General features: G+C 40.8%; 2 protein-coding genes across 7 annotated transcripts; one reads left to right on the top strand and one right to left on the bottom strand.

Moving 5' to 3' along the window:
- Positions 1–184: 184 nt before the first annotated feature.
- Positions 185–19323, top strand: tmem255a (transmembrane protein 255A). Of its 4 annotated transcripts, XM_005467403.4 has the most exons (11): positions 186–351; positions 445–537; positions 6953–7095; positions 7596–7658; positions 12225–12314; positions 15202–15267; positions 15404–15489; positions 15656–15727; positions 16045–16213; positions 16313–16459; positions 16971–19323. In XM_005467403.4, exons 2-11 carry the CDS (start codon positions 480–482, stop codon positions 17112–17114), a joined length of 1038 nt encoding a protein of 345 aa, XP_005467460.1. In that variant the 5' UTR covers positions 186–351; positions 445–479; the 3' UTR covers positions 17115–19323. The 4 variants fall into 4 exon arrangements, with proteins under 4 accessions (XP_005467461.1, XP_005467460.1, XP_005467459.1 ...); XM_005467404.4 differs by having other exon boundaries at positions 185–537; positions 16051–16213; XM_005467402.4 differs by having other exon boundaries at positions 186–537.
- A 1716-nt stretch (positions 19324–21039) lies between these two features.
- zbtb33 (zinc finger and BTB domain containing 33) lies at positions 21040–26976 on the bottom strand. Of its 3 annotated transcripts, none has more exons than XM_005467399.4 (2): positions 26465–26976; positions 21040–24322 (listed from the first exon to the last, which is right to left on the bottom strand). In XM_005467399.4, exons 1-2 carry the CDS (start codon positions 26775–26777, stop codon positions 22470–22472), a joined length of 2166 nt encoding a protein of 721 aa, XP_005467456.1. In that variant the 5' UTR covers positions 26778–26976; the 3' UTR covers positions 21040–22469. The 3 variants fall into 3 exon arrangements, with proteins under 3 accessions (XP_005467456.1, XP_005467458.1, XP_005467457.1); XM_005467401.3 differs by lacking the exon at positions 26465–26976 and adding an exon at positions 26100–26389; XM_005467400.4 differs by lacking the exon at positions 26465–26976 and adding an exon at positions 26199–26389.
- Between the last annotated feature and the right edge of the window lie 402 nt (positions 26977–27378).

Here is a 27378-nt window from a genome sequence, read left to right as displayed (position 1 = left end):
TTTAAGTTGCCCTGAGGCTTGTACTTGCTCCTCTTGATATCAGTTTATATATTTCAGCAAATAAACTAGCAGCAGCTGCAAAACAGATCCACCGCTAACACCTTTGCGAGGGTAACGCAAAGTAGCGAATAGTAACGGCTTCCAGAGTAGCTGCTTTTCGGTGTGTGTGTGTGTGTGTGTGTGTGTGTGTGACATGCGCACATACAACCAGCAGCAGCACAGCGACCTGCTGTCCGACACCGACACGGCGAGAGGACGGACGCCGAGCGAGGTCTCCGCAGCCGCGGGGATGTAAATGAGACGGGCCCGGGCTTCAGCGGGACGGAGGACAGCTCGTCAGAGAATGCCGCAGTTCGTCCACCGTTAGCCCTCAGATTTATATCACCCAGCACTGAGTCGTGATTGTTTAATATATATATATATTTATTTATTTTTATTTGGAAGAGGATTGGACTTCGGTAAAACGTCCTCCAGCCAGCATGCCCGCTCCTCAGAGCCTCCAATCCAGCGGGCTGACCCTCTCAGAAACGAGCATTGGTAGGTGTGCGAGCAAGGTCAGCGGCGTGTCTGCAGCAGGTTTTTCTGTCAATTAAAACCCGTTAAACTGACTTACACTGCGGGGATTTTCTCATGCGTCTTTTACCTCTCCCATAACACCCAGGTGAGCCTTAAAATGCTCGTCCACACCTGTTATTTACATCGGATGAAAGAAATGAAATCTTTTTATGATTTTCTCTTATGTCTTTTAAAAGCAGCCTGAAACACTCGTTGCATCACCGGGCAGACTATTTTTTTCTCTGCCAGGCCGCAGCGCGTCACTGCAGGTGCGGCGGCGCTGAGTAACCAGAGCAGCTTGGAGGTTTGGCTCTGCTGGCTGCTGGCTGCCGCACACCCATTTCTTCTTCTTGTTCTTCTTTCTTTCTTTTCAGCCGGATGCCGGGCAGCTGCCATGAAAAATAAATCGATTAAACGATCAAATACCGCGAGAAAAAAAATCGGGGAATATATTTGGCAGAGGGGGTAATTCCCATCAGATGGCAGCACACCGTTGATTATTCAAACAATAGAAGTTTGCTTTGGAGTTTGTTTGTTTGTTTTGTTTTTAAATCCCTGTAAGGGAAGTTGGGCAGGGGCGTTTCTAGGACATTGTTTAATAAAGTGGCACCTTACTCAAAGACATTTGATCAGAAATAAATAGAAAAGTGAAGAGTTTATGAAACATTTATTTAAAACAAAAACAAGCATTTAAAGTTTGAAATGAGACTACATAAGTAAAAAAAAAAGAAAAAAAAGAAAAAAGGTCATAATCCTACCTCAGTAATAACGTTAAGTATGCTTAAACTACCTAAACTTTTCTCCTGGTTCATGGCTAAGCTGCTAACCTTAGTTAACAGAAGGTTTTCCATTTTCTTGTTACTTCTGGCGGTTTTATACAGAATTTTAAGATAAATTAAATAAACCTTGAATCATTTATATTAGATCTGCCATTCAAAAACTAGCACCATGTATCACTTTTAATTTGAAAATCTTCTGTGGCCCACCCAAACCTTTAAATCCGTTTCTGTTCTTCTGGTGATTCACTTGATGATTTCTTTTGGTACTTTGTAGCCACCATACATTTCCCTCCACAATCTAATGATCAGTAGAAAAAATGTGCTAGATCAAAACCTGGCCAGATAAAGTTAGACTGACTTTATGTATTAATCTGTTGTTGTTTTTTTGTTTTATTGATTTTTAATCCTTTCGATTGTAAACATTTAATGATTGAAATTTAATGGTAATTATATGATCATTGGCGCAGCCTTTTTGTGTCCTGTGTGTTTGTGCAAATGAATCCAATTAAAAGTATCACAGTTTGACAAGAAACAAAAAATATCAGCCTAGTAGATTTTAAATGTGTTAAAAGTTTAATAAAACAAAAACTTCAGTTTACATTTACAAACCGGATTCCAAAAAAGTTGGGACACTAAACAAATTGTGCATAAAAACTGAATGCAATGATGTGGAGATGGCAAATGTCAATATTTTATTCAGAATAGAACATAAATCACGGAACAAAAGTTGAAACTGAGAAAATTTATCACCTTAAGGGAAAAATATGGTGATTCAAAATGTCATGGTGTCAACAAATCCCCAAAAAGTTGGGACAAGGCCATTTTCACCACTGTGTGGCATCTCCCCTTCTTCTTACAACACTCAACAGACGTCTGGGGACCGAGGAGACCAGTTTCTCAAGTTTAGCAATAGGAATGCTCTCCCATTCGTGTCTAATACAGGCCTCTAACTGTTCAATCGTCTTGGGCCTTCTTTGTCGCACCTTCCTCTTTATGATGCGCCAAATGTTCTCTATAGGTGAAAGATCTGGACTGCAGACTGGCCATTTCAGTACCCGGATCCTTCTCCTACGCAGCCATGATGTTGTGAGTGATGCAGAATGTGGTCTGGCATTATCTTGTTGAAAAATGCAGGGTCTTCCCTGAAAGAGATGACGTCTGGATGGGAGCATATGTTGTTCTAGAACCTGAATATATTTTTCTGCATTGATGGTGCCTTTCCAGACATGCAAGCTGCCCATGCCACACGCACTCATGCAACCCCATACCATCAGAGACGCAGGCTTCTGAACTGAGCATTGATAACAACTTGGGTTGTCCTTGTCCTCTTTGGTCCGGATGACATGGCGTCCCACATTTCCAAAAAGAACTTCGAATCGTGACTCGTCTGACCACAGAACAGTCTTCCATTTTGCCACACTCCATTTTACATGATCCCTGGCCCAGTGAAAACGCCTGAGCTTGTGGATCTTGCTTAGAAATGGCTTCTTCTTTGCACTGTAGAGTTTCAGCTGGCAACGGCGGATGGCACGGTGGATTGTATTCACTGACAATGGTTTCTGGAAGTATTCCTGAGCCCATTCTGTGATTTCCTTTACAGTAGCATTCCCGTTTGTGGTGCAGTGTCGTTTAAGGGCCCGGAGATCACGGGCGTCCAGTATGGGTTTACGCCCTTGACCCTTACGCACAAAGATTGTTCCAGATTCTCTGAATCTTCGGATGATGTTATGCACAGTTGATGATTTTTGCAATTTTTCGCTGGGTAACACCTTTCTGATATTGCTCCACTATCTTTCTGCGCAACATTGTGGGAATTGGTGATCCTCTACCCATCTTGGCTTCTGAGGGACACTGCCACTCTGAGAAGCTCTTTTTATACCCAATCATGTTGCCAATTAACCTAATTAGTGTTAATTGGTCTTCCAGCTCTTCGTTATGCTCACATTTACTTTTTCCAGCCTCTTATTGCTACTTGTCCCAACTTTTTGGGATTTGTTGACACCGTGAAATTTTGAATCACCATATTTTTCCTTTAAAATGATACATTTTCTCAGATTAAACTTTTGATCTGTCATCTACGTTCTATTACAAATAAAATATTGACATTTGCCATCTCCACATCATTGCATTCAGTTTTTATTCACAATTTGTTTAGTGTCCCAACTTTTTTGGAATCCGGTTTGTAATTTTAACTAAAGTCCAGTTTAGTAGTTTAGCAATCCTCTTCTTTTTTCTTCAGCTACATTCAGGAATAAAACCCTCAGAGTTCCAGCCTCTTAGGAACTCCATCCATGCATCCTTTTTCTAAACTGTTTAAGAGTCTCTTTAAAAACTGTTTGGGTTTTTTCCCCCCAAAAAGAGAAAAAGCAGAAAAACTGTGATGCTGAGTTTTCTAATTTTAAAGGTAACGTCTTCTAGTTTCTGAAACTGTGCCATTTTAACATGTGTCAACAGCAAAACCCAGGCCTCACTCTAGCACCAGCTGAATGGTAACATGTTAATCTTGTACTGGGTAAACTGTTCTGATGGCATGCACCAAGTTTCTCATGGTCATGTCGCTCCTTCTGTTGCCTGCTGGAAAAGTAGTTTTCTCACAGTATAACTGTTATTTTAACTCTAAGCTCTGCAAACTCACACATGTATTTCTGGCTCATTAATCTCAGAGGCCGTGTCCTTCTTTACGCAGGCACCATGGAGACAGAAATGAACTGTAGCCATATGTTTTAGTCACACAAGCTGAGCGTGCTTTCTTGTTTATCTCCAGGTTGGAGCATCAGTATTCAGCAGCAGACTTGACCTTGACATGTTCATGTATTGATAAAACAGAGTGTGGAAGTGACTCGGCTTAATCTAAAATGGGCTATGACGACAGAATAAATCACTGAGGATATAGAAAGAGCGGTTTTGCGCAACCACAGACTGAAACAAATGCACGAGAGTAAATATTGAAGACTGCATCTTAACTTAGCAGCCACTGCCTCTCTCTGCCATTCTCCTATTCTTACATTGACGAGATTTGGCTTTAGCAAATTAAAGGAATATCACCTTAGAGTATTTGACTGTTGAAGGCTGATCTTTGGCACATTGATGTACATATTATTTATAGTTTATGGTCATCTTTTCAATGCTTCAGGTGCTCAAGCTCTTTATTGATGCACCCTGTTGGAATACATGCAGAACGTGCTTTGGCCCTGTCCTTCACTGAAAAAAGCAAATCGTTTTTATAGATGTCATTTGTTGCTCTGAAATTTGTAAATATTGCTCAGCATTGACGGCACATTCACGCATGATAGCTTTTGAACTCTTATCACTAATAAGTGGGCTGGTCCCTCTCCTCTTCAGTCCCGCGAATACAGTGTCTAAGCTTTATTTTGATTGGTCGGACTACAGGACAGTTTTCCATTTTGGCTGAGCCCATATTGGGTGAACTGGATCCTGTTACTGTTTTTTATTTGCATTTAGAGGTTTAACTTTCATTTGTGTAGGTTGAAGAAGGAAGAATGTTGTGCAGAGTTCAAGCAAGAGTTTAGACAGAAAGTACAGCTTCAGTGGCGAGCGAACCTGCCAAGGAGGTGTCTGGTGTATCCTCTAAACAGATGAAAGAGAACTTGGAGGTTTGATCGTGGAATGAGGAAGTATAAGACAGTATTTGAAGGAAGAGGTTTGAAAAGAAAAAGTGGAATAGCCAAGGAGATGAAGAAAGTAGATGGGAGTATGGGAAAAGGCTTATAGTGAGTGTATGAGAGGCAGAACACTAAGGAAGGAACGAATGATTTGGCTAGGCTGAGCGCTTGAGCTGATAAGAATGTGCAGCAGGTTCAGGTGGTTAAGGATAGAGATGGAAATGTGCTAATCAATCTTGGAGAGTGAGAATATGCCAGAGAAATATCTGGCATATTCTGATCTTCAGTATGGCTTCGTGCTGAGAATGAGCACGAAGTATGTGCAGAGAGTCGCAGAGAAGTATGTGAGGGTGGTGCTTCGATTGAGTCAAAGTAGGCCTTGGCTCTGAACCCCTTCTTGTTTGCAGTGATGATGGAAATGCAGGAGTCTCCATGGACTATGATGTTTTCAGACGACATTGTGATCTGTAGTGAGAGTAGGGAGCAGGCAGAAGAGAGCCTGGAGAAGTGGAGGTATGCTCTGGAGAGAAGAGGAATGAAAGCCAGTAGAAGCAAGACAGAACAGATGTGTGTGAATGAAAAGGAGACAGGGGTTTCAGTCACACCGCAAAGAGTAAGGGTAGTGAAAGTGACAAGTTTAAATACCTGAGGTCAACCAGCTAAATCAATGGACAGTGCACGAGAGAGGTGAAGAAGAGACCGCAGGCAGGGTGGAGTGAGTGGAGACAAGAATCAGAACATATCACTTGTAGGCGTTGACGTTAAGAAAAAATTTTTTTTAACCATAGTAGTAAATTTTTCCTCATTTTTAGGTAAGAATTTAATCATTAACTGGGCTAAATTGAAACTCAGTCAGGTCCTTGTGAATATTTCAAACGTTCACACATGCAGCAGCTCTTCAGATACTTGAGGTTTTATCACTTCCTCAGAGACACATCAACAGAAGTGCCCACTAATGGTCAAAGCGAGGGAGGCAGAATACTAAAGAACAGTCACGAGTCCCTTTGTGGTTTTTCTCAATTGCTTTCACCCATTATCTCAAAACATTTGCAAATTTCCTGTTCAGAATTATCAGCGCTTATTTGATGATTCACAAAAATATACAGACAACCCGCAAGTTAAGATGGTAATTCTATAAAATTTCTTTTAAGTCACTGAATAAGTCATTGCTGCTAAAAGGGATGAATCCCTCTGACATTGGGTAAACTGGTCATTTTGCCAGAATGGATGAAGAAATGTGTTAAGTTGTTGCTCCTTGAAAGCTGTGTCCTCGTTTTCTCAGAAACTGAATATTTACTGTTACAAATTGTTATGTTTGAATAGAACTGATGGCCATTGTGGATCAAATTGAATACTCTTCAGATGCTGACATCAGGAGCAGGTAGTTTTACTTCTTAGTCTGTGAAGAAAAAAAACTATGTAGGCTATAAACTAAAAAGATATACATTTCCAGAAATGGCTATGCAGCACAGTACAATGTAGTTAATATAGCAAAGTAAGAAAGGCTCTTCTCGCCTTAAGCCACACGAAAGCATGGCTTAGGTTTGCAAAGTTGCATCTGAACAAACCACAAGACTTCTAACAGAGACCAGGGTGTTTGGCCATAACCCACTGTGCCAAACTAAAGAAACCCAAACACAGCATACCAGCAAAAACACCTCATACCAGCTGTCAGGCACAGTGGGGGAGGGTTGGTGAGTCCACCATGAACTCCCCTGGATACCAGAATATTTTAGAGTCAAAATGTGAAGCCGTCAGTCTGATATCTAAAGCATGGCTGACACCGGGTCATGCAACAGGACTGTGATCCAAGAACAGCAACAAATCTACAAACGAACGTCTGAAAAAGAAAGAATCAAGGTGTTACGATGGCTCATTCAAAGTCCAGACCTGAACCTGCATGAAATGCTATGGTGGGACCATATGAGAGTTGAAGCAATTGTCTGAATCTCTTTACTGCTTGTGCTAGTGTTAATGTTTACTTATTTCTTCTAGGATCCTTTAAGAGAAGAAAGAGGAAATCCATAATTGTGACGGTGATGCTGCTCATTGTGTCTGTGCTCATCCTCATCTTCGGCCTGGCAGCGACTACCAGGACACAGAACATCACAGTGGGCGGCTACTACTCAGGAGTCATCGTGAGTACACATTCGCACCGGCGCGTACTATCGACAGACGCGGCCCAGCAGGCCTGTTCTCTCTTAGGCTGCATGATAAGTGAAGTCGCTGTGCTTCCAGCACACTCTCCACTACTCAGTAGTCCTGATGAACCTCATCACCGAAGGTCTTGAGCCGTAAATATTACCCACATTTATTATTTAGCATCACTGTCATTATCCACTGAATGAGGTAATATGTTTCAATCTGTTCGTCACACTACTTGGCTTTTAGCATTCGTAAATGGTTACTGTGGAGCAGGTTTCGTCACATTAGTCAGATTGATAAATGAATAAAACATATTGGAATTTACTTACAAAGAGAGCATCATAAGATAAAGAGAAATCACAACAATTGTACCATTATGATAAATATTATTAATACTTGATATATCAGACTTGTGCTGTGCTTGCACTGTGCAATCAAGATTCTGAAATCAAAGCTAGATAAATGCCCTAACAGCTGTTTTCTCTCCTTTCAGCTGGGCTTTGGCTCTTTTCTGGGAATTATCGGCGCTCATTTGATAGAGAACAAGAGGCAGATGGTAAGAGGATTTATATTACCTCTGTGCACTGAGATCTCTTTCAGTGTTTCGTGTCACCTCATCTCTACATCACTGATATTAAACTGAATATTAGTCCCAGTTACCCTACAGCAGACAAAGCAGTTTGATTATGTGACTGCAGTCCCACTCATCCTGACGAGCTTCATGTGTTGAGTATCGGACAAACTATCCTGAATTTCGGGGTCGGGGTTACGCAGCCTGAAATAGAAATAGGGTGTAAGTGGAGGAAGACAGATGTCTGTGCAGGAATGTGGGGAAGGAAACTTCAGATGAGCGGAGCAGGTGGGAGGAGCCGGGCAGGCTCTGTCAGAGCTGGAGTTAAGAATGTGTTTGTGTCGTGACACTTTTTCCCATCATGCAACAGCATTTAGATGCCTGGAGTTCCAGTCAGCAGGCGTGTGTGTTGAATGAGCCCTGGCACATTACACCACACTCTTGTTTACCACCATAAAATCTCATTACACAGAACATGTGCTGACATTATTTATAGCGTGACTAGTTAGTGACGTTGTAACTGCGCTGGTATTAGTTGTCTACATTCATGCACTGCTTTTATTCAGTGTATTTTATCTATCACGGTGGGTGCATGAGCAGCTGCTTATGGTCCAGTGTCTTGTCAAGGGTACTTGGAGAAAAGCTTCCTCTCGGTTCGTAGAGAGAGGTTACTGAGTTCAGCTGCAGTATGTTGCCAAAAGCATTTGCTTATCTGCCTTCACACGCATGAACTTGAGTGACGTCCCATTCCTCATCCATAGAGTTTAATATGATTTCACCCTTTGCAGCCATAACAGCTTCAACTCTTCTGGGAAGGATTTCCTCAAGGTTTAGGAGCATTTCAGCATCCAGAAGTGCATTTGTGAGGTCAGACACTGATTAATTCATCCCAAAGGTGTGTTTGCGGTCAGGACTGTGTAGGCCAGTCAAGTTCTTCAACACCAAATTTGTACCCTTTGTGTACTGGTGCACAGTCCTGTTGGAACAGGCAAGCCCCATCCTCAAACTGTTCCTATAAAGTTGAGAGCATGAAATTGTCCAAAGTGTCTTGGTGTGCTGAAGCATTAAGAGTCTTTTCACTGCAACTAAGGGGCTGAGCCCAGTTCCTGAAAAACAACCCCACACCATATTCCCCCCTCCACCAAACTTACACTTGGCACAGTGCAGTCAGACAAGCAGTCCTGGCAAACACCAAACCCAGACTCATCCATCGAGTTGCCAGACAGAAAAGTGTGACTCGTCACCCCAGAACACACCTCCAATGCTCTAGTGCAGTGAAGAGTCTAGTGGCAAGGTGCTTTACACCACCCCATCTGACGCTTTGCATTGCTGTTCGTGATGTGTGGCTTGGATGCAGCTGCTTGGCCATGAAACCCGTTCCATGAAGCTCTCTACTCGCTGTTCTTGAGCCACTTCGAAGGCCACGTGAAGTTTGGAGGTCTGTAGCGACTGACCTTGCAGAAAGGTGACGACCTCTGTGCGCTATGCCCCCCAGCGTCCGCTGACCCCGCTCTGTGATTTCTTACTGTCTTGAAGCAACTGTAACCACATAATTTCCTCAGGGGTTAATAAAGTATTCCGATTCTGATTTCACATGGCCCACTTTGTGCTGAGTTGTTGTTGTGCTGAGTTGTTATTGAAGAATCCTAGAATTATTTAACATATTTTATACTTAAAACTGAAAGAAATAGAGTAACTCATCCGATGTATTTTTTTTAACCACTTAGCGAGCGTATTGTGTCGCCCATGTGGCAAGAGGCAAGGTATATCCTAGACAGCTGCTATGAGAGGGGCTCTAGGCTTAGATTCCCACATTAGTATTACAGAATTTGAAATGTTAAGCAGACTTATAACTACCACTACATAGCCCCAAACAAATTTTGTTTGTAGGGTTACCCTTTTAATTTGAGTATAGTGTTTGCTCACGGAGGTCACAAAGTCAAACTCAGCCGCAGTCTTGACATCGCCGGCCCACAACAGCTGGTGCCTAAGCTGATATCTTTTTATGCATTCAATTGGCAAATCTCATATAGAGCACTATTTAAGCTGCTTTAACCTTCCCACAGTTGCTGTGCACTGCCAGCCACTTTGCAACGCACCTCTACCTCAGCTCGTTCTTTTATTCTGTGCCTGATTTTAATCAGCACAGTATCTGTTTTCACTGATGCCTGGTCTTGTCTGTGCCTTACGCTTTCCATGTATGCATGTGGGAAGGGCAGAGAGGTCAAATATAAATAACTGCAGATGGAAAAACAGTCGTCTTTTGACCATGGTTGTCCTGACTGAACTGACCTGCTAAAAAATTATAAAAATAACAGTCTGTGGTGACATATTAAAATGGGTCAAATTTCCAGCGACACTTGCAGTATATAGAACAGCTTCACTGCTTGACTGACACATTTCATCGGGGTGGTGAAGTGATGTCTGAGTAGAAAAAGTAAAGCTCAAATTAGTAATACTCACAGTGAGAAATGGGTGAACAAATATGTGAAGCATTAAGTGTTCATTAAAAAAACCTTCCAATCAGTAGCTGTGATATGAGCTGTGAAGAAGCAGACTTTAGTAAGGGCATGGTCCTGAGTCGTATACATATAGTTGCAGTATGAGACTGATACCCAACACCATCAGATGATTCCCAAACAGAACGCAATGTCCACATGTACACGTGCAATAACAAACTACCTCAAAGTACAGGACTCAAACAGCAATTTAAAGATATAGGTCAGAATTATTTTTAGATGTGTCTTTTTACCAATTTTCTGTCTTTAACTGAGTTTTGTCAGGTCTAATAACCCCCAGATTCATAGCTTTGAGGCATCAAATAGCAAAAGAAACAAACAAAAAATGCAAAAAGACAAATTTACAAACAAGGAAGATGAAAGCTTGAGCAACCTAACTACCCTCAGGCATTCACAAAGAAAAAAAAAAAATTTGTGACCAGTTTTATTCCACGATGCAGGAAAATAAAACAGAGCAAGAAACACTCGAAGAGCTCAAAGTGCTTGGTGCTGTTTTTACTTGCTGTAATAAAAAATGTTATTGTTAAAGCTGAACAATCATCCTTTTTCTTACTCTCTGACATATACCATAGTGATTTTTGATATATAACAAGACCGTCTCATAGCAGTTTGTGATAACAGCTGATCTACTAATCCATGTTTCTGGAGACATAAATTGCCCATCCTTCTTACTGTGTTCCTGAACACAATTTTTCATCCGTCCTGTTTCAAGTTGTTGCGACTTCCATCCACAAATAAAGCCGAGCTGAGTTGGTTTTTGTACTGTGACACGACACTAATGAGCCACACCAAGTCCCACAGTTGTTTTGCGTATTTATTTTCAAACTGAAACAATAAACTTTGCTTTCAATCAGAACAACTAACGCATGTATTAACTTAAACCATTTATGATTAGGACTTAAAAGTGATGTGAAATGACATGCTAAAATGACGGTCAACAGAAAAGTTTGAAAAAAACCCAGCCTCCCTGTTGAGTACGCCGAGGCAGGTAAATAACATGCGACCATACCCCCCATGCAATCACCTGAGATGCAGGAAAATCTGAACACCTGTGCCACGATAACAAATAAAAAAACATACACTTTGACTCTTAGACGTGTCTTTTTTTTGGCTGCCACGTTCCCCTCTGAAGAGTGTGGACAAAAATGTAACATTTCATATTCATTAACAGATTGATTGCTTTTTCCTGTGTATTTCACATTCTGCTATGAGACGAGGCTGTTTATGTACTCTACATAATGGTCGATTAAACAAAGGGATAGATAATGAGGTCACATAAGTGGTGCCTGTGAGCTAAACGCTCAGGCTTCAGTTTGCTCTGAACATTTAGTTCCCTTTTTTTCTACTATTGGATTTTTATGATATAAAAGAAAGAAGGCATCCCTTTAAAATGGTGATCTCAGGGATACAGCTCTGGGTGTGAGCACAGAAGGTCCGCCCACCTTCTGTGTGTGAGGGGCAGCCAATCAGAGAATAGGTAGCATAAAAAAGAGGGGTGGGGGGACTTCAGAGTTTCTGCACAAGGTACACAAGAGATTAGTTTGAACTTTGACTCATGAAAAGCTATTTAGTAATGTCCAAGAACAACCACGTCCACTTTTGAAACGTCAAAGGAGCTTCAACCTTTCAATCTGGACTCAGATCTGATTGTAGAAACTGTTCCTCAGGCTGCTCATTCTGTGGTGTCACTTCACACTCCCTCCCTCCTCTGTGGTGGGGCGGCTCCAGAGGAGTGGGGTGATGTGTAACCGAATACTGGCTGTGTTTCACTGAAGACTGAAAAGAGAGGAGTTCTGTGGATGGGTTTGGGTAAAGGGTTCCACTGCAAGAGATGTTTCCACTAACTGGATCTGAAATGTACTTCTGCACACTGATATACATGAATGTACTGCAACTGTAACATTGGTGTATTTCAGCTGGTTTAAGGCCACTGGAGGGAAAAGAACATGAGAAGGATGCATGTTTATGTTAAGATTTACCCTTCTATAGAAACCCAAACATGACGCTGGTGCTTCGCCATCTTCTTCCACAGTTAGTGGCATCCATTGTCTTCATCAGCTTTGGAGTGGTGGCTGCCTTCTGCTGTGCCATCGTCGATGGAGTATTTGCAGCGAGGCACATTGTAAGTATCACAAAAGCTTATTTAACATATCCTGTAAATTTAGATCACCCTAATTCCACAACAAATAACGGGCTTCTTAATGGGCGCCAGGTTACATTAGACGTATCCCCTTCTCCTCGACGTCCTGCTCACATTTTTCAGGCTGGGGTAGCTGCCACACCCTTCTTGTGAGACAGAAGGGTGTCTCACAAGATGATTTATTTTGTGGTAGAAGACTGTTATTCTCCATGATGCAAAGCACAGAAAACAACAAGTAACCACTAATGCATTCTTAAAACAATTATGCTGAAATAAGTTAGGGCAGTGTGAAAAGGGAGATTCCCATTAGCAGGTTTTCATTCGCCACTAATGGCGTCAGTGAAGTGGAACATTTTCCTTTCAAACAGCGTTTGGTACACTAAACTCTGAAGAGGCACACTGTTGAATCAAGTGAGTTTAGGAGCATTAATTGAGGAGCATGCTTATTAAATTTATCTATTTTTGCTTTGGTTGTAGTTTTAAACCACACGTTCATTTTTTGTGTTCTTTGAGGAAACAAAGAGAAAGCACAGTCTTGATTTTTACAGCTGATTGAATGTCAGGGTTATTTGTGATATTAATGATTTTCATCTGAAGTGCTTACTCAAAAAGGCCCTTGGTTGCGTCAGAGAAGGGTAAGGTCAGTTTTATTCTTATTGATTTGGTAATACATAAAAGCTCCTTTTTATCATAGCGTATACTGAACGATCCAGAGTATGCTACACAGTGTCATCAAGTGTGTCTCCTTGGCTGGTTGGCTGTTTTCCGTATTTGCACGTGCAGCCGCTACTTCAAACTTGGCCTGAGAGCAAACATCAGCTGTCTGACCCGACATTCACTTGAAGGATCATCACTTGTGATTGATGGGAGCTGAGTCTTCAATTACGATCCAGAGATCGGACAGAAGTCTTCAGTTCATGCCCAGAATGTCAAAGAACAACACAGGGTTACAGTGTAAATACATTCCCTAAGGTTCCACTCTCCCAAGCATTCATCATGAATAAATACTAAAAAACTAAACAGTTATTTGGTGCTCATCACTCACCCTGCATGCCAGAAGTGGCTTCTAGCAACTTTCTCCTGTTTTCTAAGAAGATTCAAGTAAAAGCGCCGGGATCAGAGTGCTCCACAAATGTGTCATTTCATAGATTTGTAAGATTTATTATTTTTATTATTAAACTGTAATAATGAGCAGGGACATAATTGTTAGTAATTAAATATAAATGTGGCAAATGAACAGAAAGTAGTGAGGATTTACAGATATAATTTCAGCATAATCCTGGTATATATTTAAGTATCCTGAGTGTGTTTCCTCTGAAACGTCTGTCATTCATTCAGGATTGTTTTTGTTTTTTTAAACTTTAAAATAACTTGAACAGGGGAAAAATTATGTAAATAAACCATAAAACTCAATACGGCCTGATCACATTTTGCTGTCCTCGTCAAACTTTCAAAGTAGATTTATTTTTGACCCCAGTATTTTCTCTTTCCCAGTAAAAAACAAAGTCAGACCAAATATACATTTCCCAGGGCCATAAAATAAGCTAACCCAAGCAGTATTACTTTTGGACGCCTGGTCATGTAGCGATAATTCATCCTGACGATTTTACGTTTTTTTAAAAACCCATTAAAGTACGACATCATGTTACAAAATGATCCACATGTTTGATTTAGCAAAGATTTTAGACCACATATCCATCTTAACACAGCCTTCCTTGTGGGATGTATTGAAGGAGGACATGCAAAGGGTTTGTGTTACAGAGGAGGATGCTAGAGATGAAGGCAAGATGATGCTGTCAGGCAGATTTGGGACTCACTATCCAGAAACAAAAAAAAAAAAGACCAAACAATGAAAAAAGTGCAAGCTTTCATGACCAAAGAGGAAACATGGAACAAAGGAAGAAGCAGCATGCAGTAGAATGTGAAAAGGAAGTGAGAAAAACTGAGGGTTTAAATCCAAACTTGAGGTTTTTAGGGAGGGGGGACACAGCTGGGATAACAAGACTCAGGTAAACAAAATCTAACTAAAGAGGGGAAAAAGGAACATGGAGCACATGAGATGACTGGCAAAATAAGACAGGAAGTAACAAAACATGACAACACCTACACTGAGGGAGACTTAACAGGACCCAGGAAACACAGGGGAAGCTCATAAAAGCTATGAGACAAAAACAAAACACCTAAAGCAAAATACTTATAGAAAATAGACATTAACTGAATCTCAAGGACTAAATTATAACCAATAACCTAGAACCCCACCTGAAGAAGAATAAACTCAAAGCTACTGTGGGGATCATTAAAGGAAGCAGCTAAAAGAAGACAAATTTTACAAAATAAAGCTTTAAAACTTGTAAGACAGGGAATTATGTAAAATCCCTCCTGTTAAAATGGTAGCTGGTTATATTAAACTTTTTTTTATAAAATGGTCTGTTTATGTGCATGTAATCCCTGTGAGCTCAGCCTTAAGACTGCTGTAGAAGCTCAGTTTCTGACAGTTTTTTCTACCCTTTGTTGCTGTATGATGTAAAAGAGATGGGACGTCCTTAACATGACTGCAAGCAGAGGCGCCCCGCCCACCTCCTTTTTCAAATCTTTTGCTTACAAGAGGCAGCCAATCAGAACACAGTTGGTTTAAATGGATGGAAAAGTCTTGTTTCACAGAGTATATGAATTGAGGCCCCTTAGATAAATCAGGGGTTTTTTTGTTTTGTTTTTTGCTTTTTTAAACTTCCCAACATGGAGCTGGAAATGTGCATAGCAGGTCTAATATAAAACTTTATTATTAATTTTAGTTGGCGAACAAAATAAAACTATTCCAGCATTTTCATATTCATCAGTTCTTCTTTCTTTTACTCTATTTCTTCTGCAGGACCTCAGGCCTCTGTACGCAGGCCGCTGTGCTTATCACACCAGTGACACGGCGTCTGAGCATGATGTAAGAAAGACATTTAACTCATATTCAATGAGCCATTAAATGTTGTCTGTCGGTGTGATCGGCTTGAATTGTTGGGGTGCTGAATAATCCATGCAGGCTCAAAGAGAAGAGACATAAGCTAATTTTTGCACTTCAGGTGCCATGTCATACAGCAGGCACATCCTGTAACCTGCGAGTGAAGAGCAACACCTGCTACTGCTGCGACCTCTACAACTGCGGGAAGTGAGTATGCCGAGGGGGTCGAGCACCCGACAGACCTCAGAACCTGTGCCTTCTCGCTATGCAGTGTTTATATTTTGATGTGCGCTCCTGTGTCATTTTAATTTGCACTGCAGCGGTGATTGTATCAGACCAGGATGTTTCTTTTCTTTTTTAACCTTTGTTTCAGAGAACATCCTCTTATGGGACCTCAGAATAAAGATGTTTTGAAAAAGTTTAAGAAATCATCCATGATTTGGAAGTAGGTCCCTTTTTTCTAGGCTATTAATGCCCAGTATTGATCAACTCATTGTCTTATTTAATTTTTTTTAATAAAACATCATAGAAATGTGTTGTAGGTTGTCATTTCCTCTGCATGTTTGTGTGTCACCAAACATCAGTGCGTGTCCCTTCCCAGCTTTCCAGCGGCAACCTCTGAATGTTTATAACCATAAATCAACCCCAGTTTTGTTTTCCTGTGTCTTGTTGATGTAGGTGCATCTTTAAAAACTACTAAACACTGTCAGTGATTTTTCTGGCTTGACTATAGGCTTTCACCCTCTCTGTTTTACCCCACTGGCCTAGCCGTGTCGAGTTGATGGGAGGCTACCATGAATACACAGATGTGAAAAGCTGCCAGGATGTCATACACCTCTACCACCTCTTGTGGTCGGCTACGATCCTCAACATCGTGGCCCTCTTCCTGGGCATCATTACGGCTGCAGTGCTGGGAGGCTTCAAAGACATGGTGCGTCCACTGAATGAGCATGTCAGATTTATCAGTAGCCGCTTCTCTGTAATCGTAGCTCTCTAACTGTTACATCAGTGCACTCTGTTTCTTCATCAGACACCTGCTCCTGCCTCAGAGAGCACATCTGAACCAGAGGCCATCACAGCTCCAGTCCCCTCAGAGATTCCCCCGCCCACCACGTCTCTCAATCCGTATTACAACACTGCCCCCTGCCTGCCGCCATACTCGGCCTACGACCTGCAGGTATGCAGCTGCTTTAAAGGTGCAGTTGAGAAGCGTGATAGGACAGACAAAGAATCCACCAAATTAAGATGAGATTTTCTGGATGCATTGAACCTGAAGCAGATGGGCTACAGCAGCAGAAGACCGCACGGGGTGCTACTCCTATCAGCTAAGAACATGAAACTGGCTGAGCTACAATGCCTGAGGTTGTAACGGTGTGGAGGATATTTCCCTGCACACTTTTGGACCGCCTTTTAAACTCCAGAACCTACCTGAGTATTGTTGTTGACTGTGTCAGTCCCTTTATAACTTCTTATAGTTCTCCTGGTGCTGATGTGCTTCTAATTATTTTTGGACAACAGTCAAGCTCTTTATCAGGAAATTTGTGTTAGTAGGATCTAATGAAGATTGTTTCTAGGGTTACCAATTGGATCCATATAAAATATCTCATGGTCCTCACGCATTTGATGCCAGCACACAATAGCTCGAAGCACATATATATATTGTAATAAATGTTTTCCTTTATCCGCAGGGCTCCTATGTGTTCCCTGACTCTTCAGGCCTGTCAGATGATTCACAGTCTGGAGCCAGCCACCTCTGGCCTACAATGATCCCTCCACGCTACTCCCCTCCTCACAACCTTCCAGATGAGAAGCCCCCACCATACAGCCCGTAAGACAGCTGCGAGAAAAGAAAACACCTGAAACATCATCGGGTGTTTGCACAGTTCCTCTGGACTTTTCTTCATAATCCTTCAGAAGAGTGTTGAAGAAAAAGAGGCGAGGAAGGGGAGGAGAGCCACAGAGCACACTAACTTTGAGTTCAGCCCAAGGCGAGGGAGAAAGCGTTCGTCTCCCCGGGCACCGCTCACACTCTTCTGGCCTGCACTGTGTGTGTTTGTGCACATGCCCATCGAGAGAGACAACCTGGTCAAAGCCAGGACTGTTTACACATCTATCTGCCTTATGCAACGTAAACAGACTTCCGGTGTTAGATGTATTCTGTAAAAGGACAAAACAACAGATCTCATGCTTTACGTTCACCTCTCTTTTGCAGAAGCTGTAAATGCTTCCTTCCTCAAGATGGAGATCCAGTCCTCACTGGGAGGATGAGTACAGCTACATGTGCAAGGGCGACGTTGAGCTAGGTGAAAGCTTTGGCATATTTCTTAAAATCTGAATCAGCTAGATAATTCCAAACTTAAAAATTGTAGGCCCAGGCGTTCGTTTCTGTAGCAGTTAATAGTGTCACTGTGCATTATTACAGGCAGAGTTAGCAGTATTGGAGGGATTACATGCTCATAATGTATGTGCAGCAGTATAATATGCAGTTAGGCCTAGCATATACAAACAGACCAAGATTCCTATTTATCAAATCTTCACATTATGTTTAAGAATATCCTGATCAGTGTGTGGCAAACTTTGCAGAGCAGCATTAATGAAGAAATAAGCTATTGTACCTACAGTAGTTGTTGAGGATATACAGATACCAGTTACACTCCAAACCTTATTTACTGTGTTTCCACTAAAAGCAGCAAAGCAGGTAAGCATCATATATGTGTCTCTCTCTTTGTCAAGTAGCAGTAGTAGCACGTTTGTGTCAGAAGGGTCATTCCATATAAAATCAGTCAAACCTGATCCACAGAATCTGCTGAGGGTTTGTTGTGCAGACAAAGAAAAATAACTGAAATCCATCTTCAAGAAGCAAAGAAGGTCCAGCATGATCATTTCCATATGTTAGACAGAATCTAAAATTATCAGACACCTACCAAAGGCTGCAAATTCACAAGTGTTACACAACGCTAGATGTCAGTTTTCAAACATAAGGAATCACGGCTAGAGGCTGATAACTAAATGGAGGGACAAATGAAACCTTTCATAAGTTATTACTTGTTTGAAATCCTACAAAGTGATATGACCATTTAAAAGTTACCCACAATGCATTTTTTGAGGTTTTCTCCAATGAATTCTCAGAAACATCCAGGGTGCCAACAACGCTTGTTTCTGTTCCTCACGTGCAATTTGGACTGGAGCTATCACATGATACTGATTAAGTATATTGATTATAGAGAAATAGATCAGACCAAAAATGTAAATTTAGCTTTGGATCCTGTGCTGAAATTTCACCTGGTTAGCTCCAGTACTTAAGAAGTGAAATAAAAGGACCATCTAAGAATACAAATGTGAGTGCGGCCATTATTAAAGCTTGTGGTCGATGGCAATCAGTTTGCAAGTTTAAGTCTACTTTAATTCATTTACACAAAACCAAACACTCAGCAGTTAATGGTTATAGATAGAAAAGTGTGGCATACAGTAACCAATTAATATACACATTAAAACGATTATAGATTATTATAAAATGTGCACACACAATTAAAATAACTGAATTGGCAGATTCATAAAATCTAATTTAATCTTCTAGGGCAGACTGCTTGCAGATACAGTGACCAATAAACCTCCATGCCTGTATGCCATTTTCAGTCTCTGTTAGCCTTCCCACATAACAAAATCCCCAGTAAGCACATGAGACATATGCTGACATTCATGTAGATATATATATATTTTTTGTTGCGTTTTTAGTGGCTCAGCACCCGTTAAACCGATTTTTCATTCACTTAAAAAGCGCCAGTTTTTCGACCTGCCCTCATGTACGTTAATCTGAACATTTTATAGTACAAAGGAAACATTTTCTCTGATTTTTCTTTTTCTATGGAATGACCCAGGAGTTTGTAAGGCTCAGTGTGAACAGTCAGTGCTGGATTCGCTGATATGAAACCTCGTCAATGTCCAAGAAAGCAGTCACTGTCAGCTTTGATCACGGCTTTTCCAAATTTAAACTGCACATTCTTCTTCGTCACGTCATTAAAATTTGTTTTATGTAACTCACATAGTGTCGTTTCCTTTTTAGCTAATCAGTGTTGGTTACTTCTCCAGTAGGTCATAGAAGCAGAAGAGGAACTTCTGCCACAACTTCACCTATTTTGAGGTGCATGGAGTAAGATGTAAAATCTTAAAGGGATCAAACAACACTCTACTACATATGTGGCTGATTATAGTACTGGATATTTGGATTTTTCTGCTTCATACTTCTGTAATTTTATATTTTCTGACGTGATAAAGGAAACCAGCAGTTGTTTTATACACTAATGCTGGAGGTTTGACATCTTTTGCACTATGGTATTCTATGTTTTACACTATGTATTCGTGGTTTGCAGAGGGTAAAATTACACCCTGTAATTTTTCATTTTTAGGCCACTGTGAGTTTCAGTCGTTGTGAACAACTGCTGAGTGGTTTGCTATTAATTTGGTACACACGTCCCCCATACTGATAAATTGTATTTTCAGTGCTCTGAACTTAGCTTCCTAAAGCAGACATTACGCTCGGTTCCACCTTTATAGTTCTTTGACGCAACTAGAGCAGCTGTACATGGTTAACACTTCAAAAGATTTTCTTACAATGTGTGTGACAAACTGAAAAACTAAGCTCACTCTTAATGCTTCCATAGGAATTAAGAGGGTAAGTAGCAAATAACCAGCAAGTCTGGGAACCTTTATAAAACGTGAGGTTTTGACACTTTGCAGGTCTGGAGCATTCAGGTGAGTGTTACCATAGCACCACAATCTTCCCAGGAGCGAATGTCCCAGCAAATTTACCCCAAGGTCAGAGCATGCAATATTCAGAGAAAGTGCAAAAAAACCCCAAGAGCTACATCTCAGACAGGCCTCATTTAGCATGCTAAATGTTAAAAGTCCAGGACAGTGCAAGGACCTTATAACAGCTGTCAAGCCCGATGGTGGAGGAGTGATGACTTGAGCTCATCTTACAGCCACAGGACCTGGGCACCTTGCAGTCATTGAATCAACCAAGAATTTCTCTGTACAGCATGGTATTCTAGAGTCAAATGTAAGGCCATCTGTGTGACAGCTAGAGTTTAGCCCAAATTGTGGAATGCAGCTGGACAATGATCCCAAGCACAGCAGCAAATTCGAATGGCTAAAAAAGAATCGAGGCGTTGCAATGGCCCAGTCAAAGTCCAGACCTCAATGCTGTCGTGGAACCTTAAGAGAGTCGTGAATGTGTGCAAACCTCCATGAAGTGAAGAAACAATAAAGAAGAATAGGGCAAAATTCCTCCACGATGTGAGAGACTGATAAAGTCATACAGCGAAAACAAGTTATTGCTGTTAGAGATGGTTCTACAGGCTAATGAAACATGGGGTTTACTTTCTCAAGTAAAACCTTCATTGCCGTTTAAAAAAAAAAAAAAAGACTGGTAAATTTCAATGTGCCCCACTGGTTTTGTTGGAATAAAAATGCAAAGCCAAAGTCCTCACACAGCTGAGGTCCTAACCTTTCAGTACAAAAAAAAACAAGTAAATACGTTCCCTTTTGAGGAAAACTGCAGGATTTGTCCATAAAACACTGTAGAATACATGCTACATACTAGAAAAGTGCAATTGCACAAACAAGAAATAAACAGGAGCTGTTCTTTGTTTCTATACTGGCAGTGTGACCAATTTAAACTAAAAGAAATGTTTACCTGCTGTCAAGAGCCCAAAATGGAGTGTAGCACAGCACAAAAACACACCATACATCACGTACTGATGTTAATCTGTTTATTAAAAAGAAACCCTGCATGATGACATGACAAAGTACAGTTTCCCCTGTTAGCACTACTTGTACTAACCAATCACTACCCTCTGACACAGTGAAAAACAGAGTGGAAAAGTTATAACAAAGAGTTTTCTGCCTGAAAGCTAAGTGCTACAGCTATGGACTGTAATAAAGCTCAGTTTATTTCCATCCTATCGTCACACGTGTAGGAGAAATCTCTAGCTTTCTATATGAAGCCGGGCAGATTTTGCAATTTTAAATAAAGGGAAGTGACAAAGTAACGACAGAAATACAATTAAAAATAAACAATGTATTTAAAGAGGAACTATTAAGCTCATTTCCAGCTCCACGCTACAGCGGCTTTGCATGACTCCCGATACAAAATAATCCTTATTTATATACTCGCATATCTTATACTGGGCCTTAGTCTGAAACAAGCTGATTAAGCTCCTCCTATGTTGAGACTGGGGAGAGGCCCACTTGTGAGACACAGACCCACTGGAGTGAATGAGATCCTTAGATTACATACCGACCCTGTTTAATATGAGCATCCCCTGCTGTAACCGTATATTTTCAAAAATCTTAACAGGTCCCCTTTAACAGACAGAAACTTTCTTTTCCAGGGTGCTACAAAAATTAAATAACTGCATACCCAGGATGACAAAATACAAATATAATTAAATTCATAATCAACATTCTCTCGTACAGAATTAGATTTAAAATAGAAACGGGAATGATCGGTCCTGAAAATTCATCATTTCATGTGTAATGTAACCAAAACTGGCTGTACATACACACAATAAGGCTTCATACATCACTTTAAAAAGGTAACCCCATTTCCATTTCATTAAACAGGCCTCCGTTTAACGTCATTTCATGATTAAGGGAATGCAGCCTGTTAAAAAAAATAAAACTAAAAAACAAAAACAGACGTTTCATTTGTGCTTCAGCTCATTTAGCGGAAATATTCTGGGCAATACAGATACAGAGCATCAGCACAGGTTTGAACCAAGAATAGCAGTGACCTCATATTGTGATTTTTTTTTTTTTTTTAAATTTACTTTTTTTTTTTTGCCTTTTCATTCATAAAACCTCTTCATTTCTATCATGTTTGAACCACTTCCATTTCTGTGCTCACTTAATGTAAAAGATCATGGCCATTTTTTTAAAAAAAGCAGAGGAACATGAGAGGTACGGTCCCATTACATCGTTCACCATATAACTGAGAGCCACCAGCAAACTAGTGCCTGTGTTATCACTACAGTATTAGTCCACTAATTTCAAATGACAGACTAATGAGACCGCACCGTACAGCTGAAACTATTAAGAATTGCGTAAAAATATTGTTGATGTGGAACAGAGGAGAAAGAGGGGCACCTAAAAGGCACATATAATAGAAGGAGTGGTGCCAGCTGTGCTTAGTAGTACTCTGCTGGACCCTGTGGAGGCGTGTTCATAGTTGTCTCCGGTTGTGCGCGGCTGTTAGGCGCCATGTGAGCGTCGGGCTCAACGAAAATGTCGTCCCAGTTCAACATCCTGCTTTGGGTGGACGAGTGCATTGCTTCGCCGACTGAGGTTATGTGATGCACGCTGCCGTCCTCCGATATTACTGGGACCCCTGGCCCATCTGTAGTCCACGAGTACGACTTCATCTGCACTGTTTTACACGGAAGCAGGCGGTACAAGTTGTTGCCGCCGTCGTCTTTCTCCTTCCTCCCGCAAGGATCCTGATTGTGGACTTGCTTGCAGTGAGCGGAGAGTAACTGGTAGTTTATAAACATTTCATTGCACAACAAGCACTGGTACCTCCTCTCTCCTGTGTGGTGGATTTCATGTTTAGTTCTGTACTCGGCCAGGGCAAACACCTTGTTGCAATAACGACACGGGTACTTCTTTTCCCACGAATGGGTGTTGAAGTGACGGCGCAGACTGGGCAAACACACGTAGGGCCGCTTACAGACAATGCAAACGTAAAAAGTCTTTCCATCCATGATGAGCTCGTAGTGATCCTCCAGCTCCGTTTTGGTCCTCTTCTTGTTTGGTCCTGCCTTGGGTGACACGGGTGTTTTTTCAAAGGGTTTCAATGGTGTCGCCATAAAAGCTCTCTTCCCTTTATTGGCTTTGGAGCCTCCTTCGCCTGGATCTTCTTTCACCGGGACAATGTCATATGTATTTTCTCCAATATTGGCATACACCTTGCAGCCTGATGAAATAGAGTCGATTTCCGTGGCTGTGCTGAGTGTCACTGTCTTTTTACCCGTTATAGCAGATTTAGGAACATTTGTTTGAAGTGTCGAACTTTCTGATAAATCAGAGAGTCTTATTTTGAAGTCCCCCTGCTGAGATGAAGTAGACACTTGCTTCTTGTGGACTCCCATTATGTCGCTGTTTTCAGAGGGCTGAGAGGCACTCGATGGCTCTGGGGTCAAACTGCTTGTTCTGGCTGGTGTTGTAGGAGCACTTCCTGAGTAAACTCTGGCAGGGGAAGACGAGTTGTTGGAGCTGCTGTCTGGGCTCTGTAGAGGGCTGCTGTCTATTAAAATCGGTTTAGGACAGCTGATGCTGGGAGGATTTGAAGCAAAGGGTTTCGAGGGGCTGGTAGCTTTGTCTACGCATTCTGAAGCTGCATGATTTGATTCTACATTTTGGCTTGACGGCACATTTTCTGAATCCGTTTTCTCCAAATCAATGACCTCACTACAGCCAACCGCTTTGTTTTGACTATCTGTTTTCGAGACAAACAGAACGTCGCTGTCCGAGTCCTCCTCGTTATCTGCAGGCTTGTTTACCTGATTGAACTCCTCCGCAGATATTGAGAAGGACTCTGTTATGATCGGCATCATCTCTGTAGATGAGTCACTTTTGCTTTCCGCCTCCTTCGACAAACCAGGAAGACCCTTAACTTGTGATAATGGTGAACCCAAGTTTGCAATGAACTTCACTCCCAGTATCTGCCCGGCATTGATGAGCTCTTCGAGCATGTCAGAGCGGACTCTGACAATCTTAGAGCTGTAAATATAATTGAGAATCTGCTCAAAGATCTCAGGCCTGATGAAGTTCAGTTCGATCACTTGCCCAGCCACGGTAAACAGCTGGTGGAAATACGTACTCGAGGCAGACAGGATAGTTTTGTGAGCTCTGAATTTCCTGTCCTGTATAATGATGGTGATATCGCAAAATAATCCGTGGCTCCGCTGCTCATTCATGTTCTTCAGCACAGCTGCTGAGTACTGTGTGTCGGTCGCAGATATCAGCTTCAGACTCGGCATGTCTACAGAGAAAAAGCAAATCATAATCAAACCTGTGAAAGCACAACAACGTGAAGCAAGTAACATTTATTCATATACAAAGCATTTTTCACAGAGTCAACAATCACAAAGTACTAAATAAAAGGAAATGCACAAAAAATTTTAAAGAATTTTATTTATTTTTTTTAAATTTAAAAAGACAGAACTACAATTAAAAAATAAAAGTTAAGTGGCATTAAAAAAAACTAAATTAAGATAAACAAAGTAAAGGTTCATTTTTAGATTTGAATTGAATATTCACATTGTGTAATTTTTAACTTAATAAGCAACTATATTTGGTCAGTTTTTATGTTATTTTCCTTACCAAATCTACTTTATTTAAGCCATTTTCTTACTGGTTTCTTACCGTTTTCTTCCTAAATTTTGGGATCAATAAAGTTGATCTTATCATATTACCATTGCCACCATGCAGAGCAATGTGAGTTACACAAGTTATGTCAACAGATAGTCAAAGAGCTGGCTCAAATTCAGTTTTGCCATTTCCTGCATTTCCAGTTCTAACAGGAACATCAAAACAAGCCAGAAAATTTACATGAGGACGTTCAGCCTGAATCATGGCTCATGTTTTTGTATAGCTAGTCATGGTGGTCTAGGAGCTATAGGGTCCTGTTTTTTTGGATAGAAACGGTTCACTCACTGGTCAGTCTGTTAACTCAGCATCTGGGGGCGACTGTTTCAACTAATAATAATAAAAATAATAAATCGTTTATTGCTTGATAAACTGAATAATGGAAAAAGGAGAGAAAGTGGTTCAGTGTAACAGTGTATAATGTAAAAGAGTATAGTTGAAAAATTAATTTTTAAGCTAACACTTTACTCTGCTACTGCAATGTCTTCCAAAAATTACAAACTAAATGCATCTTGTTCTTTTTGCTGATTCCATTTCCAATCTTACTGTATCCTTGCATCTTCCTGTACTACATCAATCAATCTTCTGTGGTCTTCCTCTTATCCTCCTGCCTGGCAGCTCCACATTCAGCAGTCTTTGTCCAGTATATCCACTAACCTTCCTATGCACATGTCCCTCTGACATACTAATTTCTAATTATGGCAAAATCTTCCACTCTGCCACCTCCAGTTTGGCCTCCTATATTTTTGTTAGTGGATTTATTTATGCACATAAAAAAAATCTTAATATAGTTCTTGGTACCCAGGGTGGGTTTTTTAGTTTAGTTTAGCTATTATCGGTTTCAGTGTTACGTTTGTGTCTTTTTCACTCACTGTATTATAGGATATACATTTTGGCAGTTTAGATCATGCATTATAATTTCAGTCACAGCCAAGTGTATAACCATCTCCTTAGCAAAGACTAAACCTAAAGTGATCATCTGTATGTTTTTAGTTTAGTTTTTGTTAATTATAATCTTGGACAGCATGATTCCGTTTCTGTGCACACAATGTCAGACATGCTAATTACGTTAGCCTGGCAACAAAAACAAAACCGTCCCTTAGCTGGCGCTAGGTAAACGTTAATTTGCCTGATATTTTTAGCCTCTTGTGACACAAGGCAGACTGAGGAACATATTTAAAAAAAACATTAAAGGGGTATTAATGCAACACTGAGAGCGAAATTATTATTTCTACTTTAGCTTTTAAGACATCTATTGCTAACAAAGGTAGCACCGTTTCCTCCCTAATGAATCGCGGCCCGCTGTTTAGCATCCTGTTAGCATGTCTCTAGTAGAATAGAGGTCAAATCGAAATCCTCTCTAACAGCAGTGTTAAATTGATTAGGTTTACCTGCAAACCTTGATGATTTTGTCAGGAGTGAGCAGGGTGGCAGCCAGCGGATATGTTAATGAACTACAAACAATGGCTAACAACAACAGAGAGCCTCACTTTTCATTCTCAGCCACCAGGAGTCGCCGTCGTAAACGATTATAAGCATTCAAATGCAAACTATGTGGCTTTAAAGTACATTTAAAAACATCGTCCTAGCTGTATATAAATACAAATAAAGCTCAGTTCTGAGGTTATTTCAGCTGGAAACTGTTTACTTTTTGCACGCCGGTTAGCAGCGCGATAACTGCCGGTTCATAAGTCTCGCTTTCAAAATAAAAGCTCACAATGGTTACTGGTGAATAAACGGTCAATTTAATAAGTACCTGCAGAACAGCGTTTGAATTCATCCTCTCTTTTTAGGCTGGAAGCCGGCGGTGAAAGGCCGTTGAACTCTCTCTGAAGTTGATCGTACATCATCTTCCTCTTCTGGCCCTGGTATGGGTTATACTTTTCAGCGTGTTTTGCGTCGTAGTGCCTCTTCATATTGAACTCCTTGAATAAAACCTTCTGCTTGCAGATGAGACATGTAGCAGTGGTGTCCAGTTCCGTGAAGAAGTACTCCTTTGCGCATTTCTCCTCCACGGGTTTGCTCACGGGTTCCGTTTTTCTTTTAACTTGAACTATAGACAACGACATCTCGACGTGCCGAGCTGCTCTGTTTCTTTGCTGGTAAAAAGACTCAAATTAAGTGAACTCGCAGTCCAGTTTCCAGAGATGTTGAGTTGAGCAATAGGAGACACGACCGTGTGTTGGTCGGTTAAACCCCGGTAGTTCCGGTGGCGCGTGAGCGCGTTGGGAAAAACCGGAAGTTGAGTTCTTCACAGCCACAAAACTCGGACCACCCCCACCCAACCCCCGACCTTGTTTTTTAAATGCAAAATGAAATAAATAAATAAAATTTTTTTGACCTGATATGAAATTCATGATTTTTTTGGTTTATTCATCCCATGTTTACCTGTGAAAAATAGGCTAACTAAAACAGAATTATTACTGAATTTAAAAAAAAAGTACAAACAAAAATTTTCAAACAGTGACTAATTAATCTAAAGCTAACACAGAAACAAATAAAAAGTAAACTCCAGCTTAACATTTTGAAAAAATAAAAACGATGTCAAAACGACCCTAAGAAATTATATTGTTGTTATGGTTGTTACTGTTGCTATGAATTTAGAGTAAAAAAAAATTAACAACAGTCTGTAATTTTTTTTCTTTACATAGTGATTATATTATACACTTC

The sequence above is a fragment of the Oreochromis niloticus genome, linkage group LG2 (assembly GCF_001858045.2).
Source record: "Oreochromis niloticus isolate F11D_XX linkage group LG2, O_niloticus_UMD_NMBU, whole genome shotgun sequence".
Taxonomy (NCBI): Eukaryota; Metazoa; Chordata; class Actinopteri; order Cichliformes; family Cichlidae; genus Oreochromis; species Oreochromis niloticus.
The sequence above is the reverse complement of the archived record's forward strand: the minus strand, read 5'-3'. Positions and strand labels throughout refer to the sequence as shown.

Excerpts from the sequence above, each read along its gene's own strand:
- tmem255a (XM_005467403.4), top strand. The coding sequence starts at position 480 with ATGCCCGCTCCTCAGAGCCTCCAATCCAGCGGGCTGACCCTCTCAGAA. Across the intron at positions 7,659-12,224 it reads TAGAGAACAAGAGGCAGATG|TTAGTGGCATCCATTGTCTT; the intron begins GTAAGAGGATTT and ends CTTCTTCCACAG. Across the intron at positions 16,460-16,970 it reads ACTCGGCCTACGACCTGCAG|GGCTCCTATGTGTTCCCTGA; the intron begins GTATGCAGCTGC and ends CTTTATCCGCAG.
- zbtb33 (XM_005467399.4), bottom strand. The coding sequence starts at position 26,777 with ATGTCGTTGTCTATAGTTCAAGTTAAAAGAAAAACGGAACCCGTGAGC. Across the intron at positions 24,323-26,464 it reads ATTCAAACGCTGTTCTGCAG|ACATGCCGAGTCTGAAGCTG; the intron begins GTACTTATTAAA and ends TTTTCTCTGTAG.